This window comes from Echinops telfairi, unplaced genomic scaffold (assembly GCF_000313985.2).
Source record: "Echinops telfairi isolate 266 unplaced genomic scaffold, ASM31398v2 ScPeMD7_7419;HRSCAF=8457, whole genome shotgun sequence".
Lineage (NCBI taxonomy): Eukaryota > Metazoa > Chordata > Mammalia > Afrosoricida > Tenrecidae > Echinops > Echinops telfairi.
The window spans coordinates 2,631,914-2,644,292 of record NW_022111319.1 but is presented as its reverse complement, the minus strand read 5'-3'; the positions used below and the strand labels follow the sequence as shown (position 1 = coordinate 2,644,292).

General features: G+C 35.5%; 1 protein-coding gene across 1 annotated transcript; it reads left to right on the top strand.

The window, feature by feature from the left end:
* The first annotated feature begins 4,537 nt into the window (after nucleotides 1-4,537).
* LOC101662709 (TLR adapter interacting with SLC15A4 on the lysosome-like) lies at nucleotides 4,538-6,967 on the top strand. The gene is made up of 2 exons (XM_013007611.2): nucleotides 4,538-4,579; nucleotides 5,733-6,967. Exon 2 carries the CDS (start codon nucleotides 5,775-5,777, stop codon nucleotides 6,660-6,662), a length of 888 nt encoding a protein of 295 aa, XP_012863065.1. The 5' UTR covers nucleotides 4,538-4,579; nucleotides 5,733-5,774; the 3' UTR covers nucleotides 6,663-6,967.
* Nucleotides 6,968-12,379: the final 5,412 nt, after the last annotated feature.

Below are 12,379 nucleotides of genomic sequence, written 5' to 3'. Positions count from 1 at the left end.
TGCTTCTCACTGGATGGCCGCTTGTTTATCTTGAAGCCTTTAAGACCCAAAATGCTATATCTTTTGATAGCCGGGCAACATCACCTTCCTTCACCAAATTTGCATATGAACCGTTTTTTTCTTCAGAAATCATGTCAGGAAGGTGGGCATCATGAAATGCGGCTTAATAGAACAAAGTTTTCTTGCATTTGTCCACCTTCTATCTTAATACTAAACTTATAAATATATGCATATAGATCTATTCCCCTATTGAAATATATAAATATATTTATATATGTAAATACCTGTATTTAGACCTCTATAAATGCCGTTTGCCTCCTAGTTCCTTGTTCTATTTCCTTTGTTTTGTTTTCTTTTGTTGCTTTGTTTTGCTCTGTCTTGTTTTTGTGCATATTATTTCTCCATGCCTATCTAGATAAGATAGATGGGATAAACAAGCTGGAGGGGAAAGCAATAGGACTGACAGTTCTGGGGGCCATGGGAGAGGGGTAGGCGGGGGAAAGGAAGTGGGTGTTAACAAACGCAGGGAGAAGGGAGCAATAAATGATCTAAAATCAATGGTGAGGAGGCCTTAAGAGGCCTGGTAGGGCTTGATCAAGGGCAATGTAACAGAGAGGAATTACTCAAACCCAAATGAAGACTGAACATGATAGTGGAACAAGAGGAAAGTAATGGGGTGTGTTTCTTGTAGGCAACATTTGGATGGATTTAGTTTATTTTATACATTCTACCACTCTCTGTCTCTTTACTGGTGCATTTAGTCCATTAATTTCAGTGAGATTATTGATATGTATGTATTTGTTAATGTCATTTTATTTTAAGTGTGCTGTGTGCGAGTGTGTATTTGTGTTGTGTTTAGTTTCTTTGTTCTTCCTGCATTAGTCTGTTGCTTTGGATGTTGTTCTGTGTATGTTTGTTTTTGTGAGGAATTGTCTTGTATGTCTGTTTCAGGTTTTTGTGTTATTGATTTTTTTGGCCAGATTATTTGAGTATTTTTTTTTGAAGTGTGGGTGTTCTTGTGAATTCATTCTTGTCTTGGAATACTTTAATTTCTGTTTCATATTCCAGTGATATTTTTGCTTTGCACAAGATTCTAGGTTTGTAGCATTTTTTCTTTCAGGACTTTAAATACATCACCTCCCTTGGCTTCTTGCTTGCATGGTATCTGCTGAAAAATCTGAATTTATTTTAATTGCTGACCCTTCGTACGTAATTGTTCTTTTTTTCTCGCGCCAGTCTTAGAATTTTTCCCTTGTCTTTGATGTTAGACATCTTGACTACAATATGCTGGGGCGTTTTCCTTTGAGGATCTCAAAAGATTGGGATTCTTTTGGCTACCTGCATAATTATCTTCCAATTTTTTAGGCATTGAGGAATGTTTTCTTAGACTATTCTTTGTGTGGATTTTTTCTGTTTCTTCTACTTCTGGAATCACTATACGACATAGGTTGTTCCTCTTGATTGTGCCCCAGATTGTTCTTAAGCTTTTCTAGGTCTCCTTTGTATTTTTTGTTATTTATTCTTATTTTAGATTGGAGTCTATAGATTTGTCTTCAAGCTCACTAATTTGGGTTTTCACTTTCTCAATTCTGTTTCTCTCTTCTTTGATAGTATTCTGTAATTATGCTATTGTGGTGATTGACCTTTGGGTTCTGTTTTATCTGGAATGGATGAGAGTCCGGTAGTCTTAAGATTTAGGGTAATTATCTTTAAGAATAGATCTTTGATGGATCAGGCCATAGGGAACAGGGTTCACTCTTATTGAATGATGGAGGTGAAAAAATCTGGTAGGGGGACTGGGATATATATATCTGCTACCTACCTAGGTGGTCTAGGAGGGAAGAATTTAGCAATAGCCTACTCAGAAGGCAGATTACTTATATGAGTGTCTTGGGGATGCTGACCAGGACCTGGTGTCCTGGAACAGTTGATGAATAGCTAAGTCTCTCCAGTATGTTAGCCAGGTGCAGTTTCTGGGTCCTGATGCTTTTAGTCTTTGTCTCAGGACCAAACTCCCTGCCTGTGCTTTGTAAAACTGCTGTTGTAGTTTCTGTTTGTATTGCTAATCTAATACCTTGCGAATGGAACATGTGTCTGGGGGTTACCTGCCAACCAAGGGAGTTTAATTTATTATTATTTTTTAAAAGCCTGTGAATAGCTGTGCCTTAATATGGCGGAGGGGGACCTTGCAGAGCTGTATCACAGGGAGTGGGGTGGGATTAGCTTTGTCACGTGTGGCTGGAACTTTCCCAGCATGTGTGAAGTATTAATCTATTCAGCATTTATTCCTGCTCCAAGCTGCATTGTAGAGTTATCTCCATGCGGCTCAGTAAGCTGTGCTATCACAGCTATTGGGGAAGAAGTGATGCTAGAGTATCTGACCTGAGATCCCTTGGCTTGGATCAAGAGTCATGCATATTTGTGTTTATATCTATCCGAGGTTGGTCTTGTAGAGCTATGTCCCTGCAGCTTACCCAGTCATCCACACTAGCAATTTCCTGGATGAGGAAAAATCAGCTGGGAGAGTTTGGGTTCTGCACTCCACCATCTAATGCCGAGAAGTGATGGCAAAGATGAGTCTATCTGCAGACTTTGCTGCTCTTTTATTTTAAATAATTGTATCTACTTATCTTTATTTTCAGAATCGTGTGGTCTGGAAGTGTAGTATATTCCTCTCCATCGTCTCTCTGTGCTGGTCTCTGCAGAGTCACTCCCGTGTTTGTTACTTGGTCACTATCTTGCTCCTGACTCTCCACCCAAGCCATGGTATTTTCCATTGCCTCATATGCATATGGAAATTAGACATTGAATAAGGAAGACTAAAGAAGAACTGATGAATTTGGATTTTGGTGCTGGCGACAACTATTGAAATTACTATGGACCATTAGATAAAAAGACAAATCTGTCTTGGAAGAAGTACAGCTGGGGTGCTCCTCAGAGGCAAGTATGGCAACACGTTGTCTTACATATTTTGGACATGTGGTCAGAAGAGACCCTTCTCTGGAGAAGGACATCATGCTCTATAATGCAGAGGGGAAACAAAAAAGAGGGGGTCCCTAAAGGAGATGGATAGACACAGTGGCTACAACAATGGGCATAAGCAAGGAACAATTATGAAGATGGTGCACTACAATGCAGCCTTGGGTTCTGCTTTGCATAGGGTCAGTATGGGTTGGAACCAGCTTGATGGCATTTAACAACCCCTGCAACAATGCACATATAGTTAGATATAAGGGACCCTTCAAAAATCCCTGGAAAATGTGTATTATGGAAAAACTATGCGTGTAGTTCAAGAGGTTTTTGCACCAAAATAAATTTGTATTAACTTTTTAAAACATGTTTGAACAGAATATAGTTTCAGATACTAAGAAGGTTATGACTTCAGTTTCAAAAGAGACCTTATCAGAGATGAATGAATTCTGCTACTTCTTTCTACAGATAACAATGTGAAATAGACTGCATTGACATGAGGAAATTCCTAAGACCTTTAGTTCTTTAGAAATGAACTAAATTGCTTACAAAATGAGTTGACCTTGATGGAGTGTATGTTGAAAAATAAAGTCTATGTATCTCATTTTTTATCTATTAATTCTATTTTGTCAAAGACTTTTTGAAGTCCCCTCATGTTTTAAGTGAATTATCAGGTGGAACCAGCCACTCTAGCAGGAAATTTAAGCACACAGTCTTTTAAGCCACGTTCTAGCTGTGTGATATTAGGCATGTTAACTCACTTCTTCTTGCCTCAATTTCCTCATTAGTAAAATGAGGCTAATATCTATGCCATAGGGATGATACATGGATAAAATCTGTTAGTACGTATAAGGTATTTATGACAGTGTCTAACCTATAGTGAACACTCAATAAATGAAATCTTTGTTCTATACTTTTTAAACTTTGAGAATATTAATGTATAATTTTCTCCCACTTTTGTTTCCTCTTGTATAAAATGGAATCAGCCATGAATTTGTTTTCATTTTGTCCAAAATAGGGAGCATAATAACCCATACTTTCTAGAATTGATAGAACAATTAAGTCAAGTAATATCTGCAAAGTGTTTAGAAGATCTATAATGTAATAATTATTCAATATAGACGATTTACAATCACATCATTGAAAATATTAAATCTTGCATATATAATAATTCATTTATTGCAGTATCCTATTAATTATAAACTGAGTTCTTTCTAATTATTAATTCTAAAAATGCACATTTCTTTTTTCTACTTATTTTTCTAAAGCCTTGTTGGTACCTGCCCTTGTGCAAATAAATAATTTTTTGTAAATAATTTCCCACTTTAATTGTCATTTGAGTCTTGAATAAACACTTACAAGTTCCTCTTTTGGTATGTGATGATTACCATACATGTGATCAAGCCACATCATTTTCCTCCAAGTTTCGTTTACTCCTAGGTTGTGAATGGAAAGCGGAACTATTTTGTGGTTAAGAATATATTTCTGTGACACAAGCAAAAGCTGAGAAAAAGCGTCAGCAGAAGGGGTCCAAAGAGACTTCTCTCAACTGGGGACTAATGGGATCTCTAAAGACTCAATCTTTAGAAAATCTTGACATTTGAAAAAGGTAAGTTTTAATTTTATATGCTTGATTTATTATCTTCATATTTAATTACCAGGAAACATTTGTAGCTGAGACTATAGATGTCTTAGAGGAAAATATACAATATATTGTATTGTATAGATACAATTGTACAGATACAATTATTTATATTGTATATATTGATACAATTATTTATATTGTATATTTATATTGCATATATACTGAGTCAAGTTTGCTGTTTCTTTCACATTTTTACTGAATTTACAGGGAAAATTGGAAGTCCTAATAAAATTGCACTAGAGGATCATAGAAAAAAGAAAATAAGTGCTTAGGGAAATAAGATTTCAAAGAAAGGGAGGTGGAAAAGAAGGAATACAGGCAATCAGGCAAGAAGGAAGCAGCAAAAGAAAAAGATGAAAGAATGCTAGTAAATTTGACAACCCTTTTAAAATTTTCATTATTGAAAGAAAGTGGGTACATTAGTGGTTTAAGTAAAAAGTTTCCATGAGTACAATTGTGTAGAAATTTTCACGTTTTACATGTGTTCTATTAGGAGAAAGATGAGGTTGTCTGATCCTATGAAGACATACAGGCTCAGAAACTCTATACAGGAACACTATGAGTTGGTATTGACTTGATGTCAATGAGTATATACATTGTAAGAACATAATACTTTTATAATTGTGTGACCTAAATTAAGGATTTATTAAGGGCATAATTTAAACTAGTTCATTTTTAAATTGAAAATAGGCCCTTGATTTTAAATTAGGGCCCTTGATTTTAAATAGGCCCTTGGAAGATAAGGGAAAAAGTTAGGCACTTTCACTTATAATTTTAAAATAAATCCTTAAAGATAGCTATATATTGTGTGTATGTATATGTGTAAGCTTTATATAAGTTTGTGGTTTTAAACACTTATATGCATAATATACAATTTTATACTGGAAATAACTGTTAAAAAAGAACGGTAGCATTGCTATTATCATAGATCAATGAAAATTAAGAGTTAGAATGATGTAAAACAGCGACAGAACAAGAAACCAAGTCTATTTACTTCTGATCTACTTTTATCCTCTGGTCAGCACTGTTTCTCTAAATAACGTTTCTCTCATGTAGGAGATAAATGCTCTTTGGCATTTTAATATACATTGCCTTGATGAATTCTTTTGTTTTACAGGATTATATTGCAGTCTTCTATTTCCAATCCTTTTCTAACAAAATGTTAGCAGAAGCCTTCCTAATTGAACTCCAATACAAAGAAGAGAAATATACAAATTTCTGCAAAACACGTAAATGTAAGAAGAACTCAAATGATAACAAGGAAAAATGGAAAAATCAGCTTTTAGATGTAGAGAAATACTCACTTTACTCCGTTAAGGTGGAAAGTCAAGAAAAGATTATAAAAGAAAGTGTAACAGAGCAATGTAATGACACAAATCAAATAAAATGTGTAGCTGGCAGAACTGTGGGAAATTGCGAAGGTGTGTCTCATCCAGAAAATATGTCAGTTGCATTGCCCATTCCAAAGAGAGAAAGACAACTGAATGAAAGACAATTGGATCTGTATCGATCTTGGTCGTGTACAAGTATCTGGCAGACTTATCCTGACCTACAAATTGGAGGAGACCACATCGGGAACCTGTATGACTCAGGCTGCTTTGCGGAACACACATATGATAATGCTTTCAATGGCCCTCTTCTTTCGGTGGATATATCATTGGGTCATTCTATTGTGCCTGTTGAGAAACTGCCTGCTTCAAAGATCTTGGATGGGGATGAAATCCGAGAAAGGAGTATGGTGTCTCATAAGCAACCCCTTTCTAATTCTATGCTTAATCGTTATATGGAAAAAAAGGTGAACGAGCTTTACAAATTATTTTTGGAAGAAAATCTTACCTGGTGTTGCTCCATAACCAATCTGATGTCTTCCAATTTGGTAATGAGCAGTATAAATCAGATTAGCCTTCAAATCTCTCAAGAGCAGAATATAAATCCATTGAAAGTTCAGGAAATTCTCTTATATTCTTTAGCACTATGCAATTTACGTAACGTTTCCTGTGAAAACAGTTCTGAATTCAGCACTCCTAATTTACAAATATCAAACTAGACAAGTAAGGAACTTGTATCACACCTACAGTATGAAACAATCCTTGGTTAGAGCTGACGTCTCTAGCTTATGAAGTCACATCACACATTTCTGCTTAAGTCATTTCCTTTTATTTCCAACATACAGAACCCTTTACACTGACAATCAGGTAGCCTATGGGAAAATATTGTATATGTTTCAAGATTGAATGTGAGAATGAATCCAAGGGAATCGTTTTTCAAAAGCTATTTAAATGATGCTTTTAGAAATTGTGAGGAGGGGCATAAGGAAATATAGAAAGATTTCCAGTACCCTTTTCATTGTAACTTGATGCTTTTGACCTCTCCTTGGACAATCATCAACACGCTTTTTATCACTATGTTATTCTGGGCTGATTCAGTGAGGCAAAGAAGAAAAATATAAAAGTGAATAAAGTTCATATAGAGATATCATCCAAAATGAAGAGGCTCTCTTGACAACTTAGCATACTTCTCAGATTACTTGTAATTGTGATGCTGATTTAGAGTAAAGGCAGCAGGATTTAATGGGAGTTTTAAAATGAAATGAAATAAATTAACAAGGGATTGTTAAAAGAGTCGTATGATTTATCATAGATTTGTTAGTAGCACCCTACACTTAACATCTCACACTTCTAATAGATATATAAAATGATTGACATATAGTTTTGCTTCTGAAAAAAAGTATAAATTCATGGTATGGAATTTCTATGATACCATTAGTATTGATAAGATTTGTTTACTAGTCATCACAGATTTCTCTTTTATGGTTAGTTTGGTCTCTGAATAAATAACCCAGATTTCTTTTCTATTGTATTGTATCTTTCCTCATCATCCTCTCCCAGAATATTGTCAATCTAGTTCCAGTATTAACTCTGAACAATGAATACGGATTTGGGGGAAATTGACATGTTCTGGAGATACTGGCAAATAATTGTATGTGCATTCTTTTACTTTGTTGAGTTTGTGCCTTTTAAATGCAGTAATACTAGAATGATAAAACATTCATGTTAAACTTTATCTTTTCTAAAGTGAATTAAATGTTATTAGGAAACATAACTGGTGTGAATCATTTTCTTAGGTACAGTAATACATACAAGTTATTTATGAAGCAGAACTATTCACAATAACACCTGAATTCATATAAAACCCATTAGTACTTAGCTAATATGAAATTTAGAAATACATTTTATGATACTTTCAGATTAAAATGTCCTTCTTATCATCAAATCCCTAATTATATAATGTTACTCACTTTATATTAAAATTGATTTATAATTTAAATTTGGAAAGATGATGAATTTGGTGTAATTATTTTTACCTTGACCTCATATCTCCTGACTTCAAAGCTTGAATAAGATTGTGTATGAGGTGATTTAGTATATGTTGTCCTTAAGTAGGTACTCTTTATTCCATTTTCAATTTAGGACCCTTCATTCCATTTCCATATGTATCATTTACATGACGAGTAACACCTCTTCAAAATGCTATTCGGAATGTATGGAATAACAAATATGTTTATGTTTTATATTTTTTACAGGAATTGAAAGTATTAGTTTTGTAGTTCTATTAAAATGGAGAGTATTTAGGGGGCCACCATGTTCTTTGGCAGAGAGTAAGAAGCTGAGGAGCTTATGAGTGATATACAACACAGTGCTGGACCTCTACTTACATAGATCAGTGTAGCTTATATTACATCTTTGTATTTTAGGTAATTATTGAAGGGCCCCGTGTGGGTTTGTCCCATTCTCTAGTAACTTTCCTTCTGGACCATCCTTGAAATAATGGAAACCAATGCAAGAAACCGGGTCTATACTCAATTCAGTGTTTTTCAGGCTTGATGTAAGTTTTCAAAAGAAAATTTTCACTGAGTTTCTTAAGACTAGACATAACATTGAGAAGGTCTATTCAAGGTTGTAACAGATATTCTGGCTCTTTCCATTCTTACCCTTAATATTTTAGTGTGCACAAAGCTTATTTTAGGAAGTAAAGGAACAAAGTTAATAGCTTTCTAGAGGTATTTTTTCACATGGGAATTCCCTTTTTGTGGGGCTGCTTTGTGAGCAAAGGAAGAGTTTATTCTTATGTTATAAATTTATCTTCAAATACAATGAGTTTATTTTCCTTTTCAGAGGTGAATATGGCTAATACAGTCTTAATACATAATATGTGCTTAGATAAGGTATGCAACAGTGTCTCAATGAAGATTACATGGTGGAAAATTGTCCAGTTAAGTAGGCATTTGTTTTCAGTTAATGGCAGAATGAAAGAAATCAGTAAGTTTAAAGAAACAAAAAAACATTAGGTCATAGTAAAAGTGATTTAATGTTTTATTACTAGCCATATGCATGGAATATTAGCAAATTAGCTATATATATGTGGATATAATAAAGGAGTGATATTCATGAGCAAAAAGCATGCAAAATAAAGAATGGGGAAAAAAGTTCTAGTGAAATGAAACTGACTAACATATTAGAGAAAATTGTTCTTTTAAAAAATTGCTTAGAGGCAATTTAGGACTTTTGATTGCTAATCATGTTTCTGTTATTTTCCTTAAAACTCCAAGTCACCACCATCCAGTCAATTACAACTCATAGTAACCCAATGAGACAGAGTAGAACTGTCCTTGTGGGTTTCTGAGGCAGTAAATCACAGGAGCAGGAATTTTGCCTCCTCTTTCTGCCTACTAGAAATTTGTAAAACGCTCTTAATGTTATTAGGCCACTAGTTGGTTTAGTTTTTATTATGATGCAAGGGCACATCATCACTTTTGTCTTTTAGGAAATAACTAGATTATTATGTTTGAGACTGTCTCTATAAAATTTATTAGAACCAAAATAAATGTGTTAACTTCTGTTAAAAAATACTGAATCATTGCTATGGACAGTTCCTTCCCTGAATTGTTCTGCTATTTCAACTAGAGTTGAGAAATTTGTAACTTACAAAATTACAGTGTACTTTTAGTTCTTACTTCCCCAAATGAGTAGAAGCATTTTATGAGAAATATAAAATGTCATATGACCTTGCTTTTATGAGAATTAGTGGAGTAAGTACGCAATTTCCTGAAATTTGTTCCTCTGTACAATTGAAAAACCTATTTCTGCTACAAGAACTTTGAGTAGAACTGTAAATATTTAAAGAAAACTCAGGAAGTTTTATGCTTATGCTCCTGTCCTAGTATTTACCTCTGCATTGAGCAAGTTATATATTTGTAAAACATACTAGAGTAAAACACTCCAGCATGCTTTATGGGAGAATGATGAGGAATTTTACCCTGTAAATATTTATAGTCTCTGAAACCCATAGACTGTTCTACTCTGTTTTATAGGTTCTCTATGAGTCAGACTAAAGTCCATAGTAGTGAATTCTTCTAGTATGCTTCTCTGTAGGACACAGTTAGGACTTGACATCTAATCGTTCTAAAAGAATGGGAATAATTTCAGCTGCAGCAGCCCTCCAAATCCAGATCATGATCATAATAACTCCTTAGAGCATCTGTCCTCTAGTTAGAAGTATCCTCAAGACTCTTTCAGATCACAGAAAGACTGTCTGACTCTTTGTTAATGCAATAAGCAAATATTGATTGAACAATGAACTAAGCAATAGAAATAAATTGTAAACAAAAATTAATGCAGTTCCTGTCTTTTACTGAGCTTAGAGTCTAACTGATGGAGGTTCAGAAAGCAATAGTAAGTCAGCACGATCCACTTTTAAGGCCATGAAGTCACTAACACTCAAAAGGTATAAACTAGCTGGAGCTGTTCATAATCCACTTGGCATCTTGTATCCAAGGCTGATATTTAGCAGCTAATCACCAATGTGGCAGTACTGGTAATTAAATACTTTGAAATATTTTCATGCCCACTAGTATAAAGTTGCTGTCCTCAATTCTCCAAATTTACCAACTATGAGCTCCATGGAAACATTGACCTCTCCAGGTAGACTGTAATTTCTTCATGACCCAGCAACTAAACAGGCATCAAGGGCCCTCTAGAACCAAATTCAAGCACTATCTATGTGTTCACAAGTTCATATATGTTTTAATCATAACTTCTGCTTATATCCACTTCTGTATTGTCAATTTTATTCCCCAAACCTGCTTAGTAACATGATTATGTATAGACTCTGTCCTTGCTTTTTTTTCTTGCCACTCCTTGTAAGCAAAGGATCTTTAACTACACTTTACCCTCTCTGAGACATTCTATATGCTTTCTCTTGCCTTGCTTGAAATAATCCTTCGTGTTCTTGTAAGGGCACATGTTTCCCGTGATGCTATCCGGATGAGGACTGACTTCTTTAATTAATTACTTCCGTAATTATTTACTGACTTAATAAGTGCTTTCCACCAAATCTGGTATTATGAAACTCAGAGAGGACATTTTGGGTGCTGCATATTTATTACTCTGAATGTTTACTTTAATTATTCTTGCTTTGAACATCATACTCAAACGTAACTGCCATTGAGTCCATTTCAGCTTTTCGCTATACCACTGGAAGCACAGAACTCCTCCTGTGTGTTTCTGAGACTGTAACACTTTATGGGAGTTGAAAGCCTCATCATTCTCCTTCTGGTGTCACTGGTGGGCTCCAACTGCTGACTTTTCCATATTATGTGCTATCAGTAATTTTTTAACCGAGTAATACATTAGATCTAAAAATTACAGATAGTGCTTTGAGCTTAGAACATAACATTTACCAGGGTAAGTAGAAAAAATTATTGTTACTAGGACTTCCATGGATAAATTTATTCCGACCTAAATATGTTTAAATATGTTTAGCTTGGAATAAATTTATTTAAACATGTTTATGTTAACAATGAATTACTTCAGTCAAGTTCTGCCTTAGTTTCATTAAAATTCAATGCCATCAAGTCAATTCTGACTCATAGCGACCATATAGGACAAGATAGAGCACTAATTCTCTATGGATTTCTGGGCCTATAAGTCTTACGGGAGTAGAAAGCTTCATCTTTCTCCCTTGGAGTGGCTGGTGGTTTTAAAATGCTGACTGGAGGTTTATCAGTTACTATGCCACCAAGGATCCTGTTAGTTTCATTAGCATGCCTTACAAGAAAGAAAGAAAAAAAGAAAAGCCATCTTTTTTTTTGGTGGGGGGTGAGGCACATGAAATGTAATTGAAGAGGAGCTGGTTTCTGAGAGTGTTGTCGCCCATGGTGATATGAGTCTGGTAAACCTTGTGGGATTGGAGCCTTCAGCATCTTCAGTTATTGATGGGACATGACTCAAGATAAGAACAAAGACTGAGTGCAACGAGGCAACATCAGAAAGTAAAACAATGTCTACAACAACAATACACACATATGCATACATATATAACCGTATGAATAGTTCAGGGTCTGTTTGTTTTCTTTCACATGTGCTTTCCAGTCAAGCCTGATTGGGTGGCATGCCCCGGCATCGCCTATATCCCTGGGGACCTCACTGCTCTGCTCCCCACTCCACTGCTCTGATGCATGCCCCCAGAGGCTGGGGTTCGGCATGGTGAGCTCATGGAGGGCGCAATTCCCGCCGTTTGTCTCCAGTGCTGTCCCCAGTGGTGTGATGGGTCAATGAGGAACACTGTGCCCTGTGCTGCGGCCGGCCCCGTGGTCATCTCCGTGTATCACTGTTCCAAACAGGCACATTGTCCCCAGGGCTCAGCGAGCCAGGATGTGCTCCACTCTTTCCTTTTCTTCCCCTTCCCCCTCATTGGCTCACATGC